Source organism: Hydra viridissima, unplaced genomic scaffold (assembly GCF_058129835.1).
Source record: "Hydra viridissima isolate aposymbiotic clone 2 unplaced genomic scaffold, HvirCarnegie_v1 scaffold_10, whole genome shotgun sequence".
NCBI lineage: Eukaryota > Metazoa > Cnidaria > Hydrozoa > Anthoathecata > Hydridae > Hydra > Hydra viridissima.
The window spans coordinates 17,948,219-17,951,388 of record NW_028324309.1 but is presented as its reverse complement, the minus strand read 5'-3'; the positions used below and the strand labels follow the sequence as shown (position 1 = coordinate 17,951,388).

Below are 3,170 nucleotides of genomic sequence, written 5' to 3'. Positions count from 1 at the left end.
ACGTCTATTTCGGACTTTCTCATGAGGCCATCCGACGTTTGCGCTGCAAGGTGGAGGAGTTACAAAAAGTGCTGAGGCCCTTTCGTTCTTTGAGGAGAAGCCTTGTGAAAAGCAAAAAATGCACCAACATCATCAATGCCAGTTTGCTGACCGAATATGGCAAGTCTGCATAAGTAAGAGAGTTAGTGGAATCGATTAGAAAGCCGTCTCTTACACCAACTAGAGACAATGCTGTGTCTCTACGAAACCATCTTCTGCTCTCTGTCATTAATTTCTCTGTCATGTAATTAACAGTTTAAGAAAGTCTAACATTGCACTTTTAAGCATTAGAGACTACACGGCGGCTGAGAAGAGTGAGTGTGGATATTGCATTGTGCAAGAGCGCTACAAAACAGCATACAAGCACGGAGCCATAAACATTCTAGTGCCGAACGACTTGAAAGTGTTGATCGATATTTATTTGCTGAGATACAGAGACCTTCTTGTCAACGACTCTCACTACATGGCTGCAGACACCAAGACTGTTTTGGAGTTGAGCGACTGCTACAGGCCCCTTTTTCCATCGATGAGACCCAACAAAGACGAATGTGTGACACTCGGTGCAACTAGAGTGCCTGTTTACCAGATGGGTTCCTCTGCAATCTCCTCTTGCCTGACGTCCTGCTTCAGAAAAAGCCAAGTAAACATTCCCATGAAGCGTCTTACTCCCACTTGCATTCGCGGTTCGATAGCCACTTACTTTGCCAACAACAGCAAAGAAGATCGCAAGCGGTTTGCTACACTCTACATGAAGCACAGCAGGAACATAATGGATAGCTTTTATGTGTCCCAGTGAAACGCTGCAGAGGAGTTGCGCTTTGCCCTGGGCATCTGACAGTCCTTCGGAGTCGTAGAGTCTTTGACTGTTGAAAAGTCTGAGAGACCACCAAAGAAGGAGAAGGATGTGATGGACTGGCTCCGAACTAATGCAGAGGAGTACGGTTTTTATGAGGTTGAGGACATCTTTGAGGGAGATTTAGACTCCGGTTCTAACTCTGAAGAATATTCTGCTACTTTTAGCTGTACCACAGTGGTTCTGTTTGCTCCAGCTGTAGAAAACAATGTTCCTTTAGAGGACAGCAACGAACATGCCGTAGATTTCTTGTGTGAACCTACCTCAACTCTTGTTTCGTCTGTTCCATCTGAACAAACATTCGCTGGCCCAGTTCTTCAGCTATCCCCTGCTCTTGCAGAACTAGTTCCTAACGAACAAGCTGTTTGCACGGATGTAGATCAGACTTTAGCTGTTCCTGATGACACAGCTAGTTCTCCTCTTGCATTAACATTATTTCCTGATGAACCGGATTTTATTGAATACCATGAAAAACTTTCTCCAGTTTACTTTAGTGAGCAAGTGGTTGCCAAACCTGTTTCTGCTTCTCCTTCTCAGCAAGTCGCTTTCTGTCCTTCAAAAGAGGTCTTTTCTGTTCCTCTGACTCCTAGCCTTGTTGCTTTTCAGCAAACATTGGCCAAAACCAGTTTGTTTCTTTCATCTGATCCAGTTTCAGCTGTTCCAGTCCAAGAGGCTGGTACTGTTCTTGCAAAGCAGCTCTCACCTTATGCTCTTCAATCTGTTGGTAGTCTATTTAGCCAAAGTCTTGCCAGTACATCCAGAGGTAAATTCTTTTTGATTTTTGATTTTAATGCAAATCTCAACACGCTTTCAAAAAATGAAAATGCCCTAATCAACTCCTTGCCCTATTGTTATTGTTAAAGCACTAAAAACAAATACAAAAAAAAAAAAAACAACAACGCAGAAGTGTGTATGTATTTGTTGCAGGACTAATTCTGTGATTGCTTAAATGTTTATACAAGTGAATGATACTAAAACTGATTATGTTTTAGAAGTAAAAGATCCTAGAAGAAAAAAAATCAAGTTGGAAATGCTATCTTTCACTCAAGAACTCATCGGTAATGTAAAACCTAATTTATACAAACATATATAAACACAAACCTCTTCTTGCACAATTTCAGATGGTTAACTGTTAATAAAATCTAGCCATCATTGCTAAGTGCACTTTTAGAAAGTTGTGTCTACCCGATTTCTAATGATAAAGTTAGAAACATGACCGTTAGAAATCATGCACAGCTTGTTATCATCTCTAACACTTAGAAACTGTTAATGGTTTTTATGAATTAGAAAAATGAACATGGTTTTATTTTTTTTCATGATCAACTCAGCCAAGAACGAAGGAAAACAAAGCAGAAGTTAGCCAATGCCAGTTACGTAATCTTTCAAAAACCAGTTATTGCTATCATTGCAAACAATAAGGTCAACAAAAAAAAAAAAAAGTAAATAAGAAAACAGAATAAAGCTGTTTTATGAACTCTTACTCTCTATTTTTTCATATATTTACACAAAGAATTTTATTTAGTTCAATGTAAACATACATAGAAGTATATGTTTTTTTTTGCTTGTTTTTTTTTTTATGCAGTCTAACTTTTGTTTCACTTCTATTTAATTTTACGTTTATCTTGCATTTCATTATGCCTTATTTGTTTTAGCGTTTTGTGATGTCAAGCTGCGTAAGCTAAACTTAAAAGAGGAAAACTACGCAAACTTTTCTTTGAAAAAATATTCAAAAAGTACCTTAAACGAAAGAGAAAGCACATGAATTTAAAAAGTTGCATCTTGCCATCCAATTCTTTTTCTGCAAAGTAGCGAGGCTTTTTATGTACTTTTGCTCTCTAATTTATCTCTATTTACGCTAAGGGTTTTGTTTCAATGTAAACACGTATAAAAGAATACTTTGTTAAAAATAATGTTAAAGGAGTTGCATAAAAAAAAAGTCTGAATAAAGTTTCTTTACAAAAATAACAACTAAGAAACAAACGCGCCTAAGAAAAACCAGATCGCGATTCACTAAGTCAAAAGACGAAAGAAACAAACTTTAAAAGGTCTTTCTAGGCAACAAATTCTATTTTTGGCAATGCAGTTTTTGTATTTATGCAACCTAACTTTTGTTTGACTTCTATTTTATTTTACGTTTACCTTGTATTTTATCTTGCCTTTTTGTGTTTTGTGATGTCAAGCTACATAATCTAAACTTAAAAGAAGAAAACTAGGCAAACTTTTCATTGAAAAAATGTTCAAAAACTACCTTACACCGATCGAGACAGCTCACGATTTT

The 3,170-nt window shown here is 37.2% G+C and overlaps 1 protein-coding gene across 2 annotated transcripts; it reads left to right on the top strand.

Annotated features, from left to right (window-relative positions):
* The first annotated feature begins 933 nt into the window (after positions 1-933).
* Positions 934-2,315, top strand: LOC149883458 (uncharacterized). 2 transcript variants are annotated; one of them, XM_090065581.1, is made up of 3 exons: positions 934-1,655; positions 1,885-1,950; positions 2,221-2,315. In XM_090065581.1, exons 1-3 carry the CDS (start codon positions 947-949, stop codon positions 2,250-2,252), a joined length of 807 nt encoding a protein of 268 aa, XP_089921707.1. In that variant the 5' UTR covers positions 934-946; the 3' UTR covers positions 2,253-2,315. The 2 variants fall into 2 exon arrangements, with proteins under 2 accessions (XP_089921707.1, XP_089921706.1); XM_090065580.1 differs by having other exon boundaries at positions 1,885-2,264.
* Positions 2,316-3,170: the final 855 nt, after the last annotated feature.

Coding starts and splice junctions, on each gene's coding strand:
- LOC149883458 (XM_090065580.1), top strand. CDS start 947: ATGGACTGGCTCCGAACTAATGCAGAGGAGTACGGTTTTTATGAGGTT. Junction 1,656..1,884: donor TCTTGCCAGTACATCCAGAG/GTAAATTCTTTT, acceptor ATTATGTTTTAG/AAGTAAAAGATCCTAGAAGA.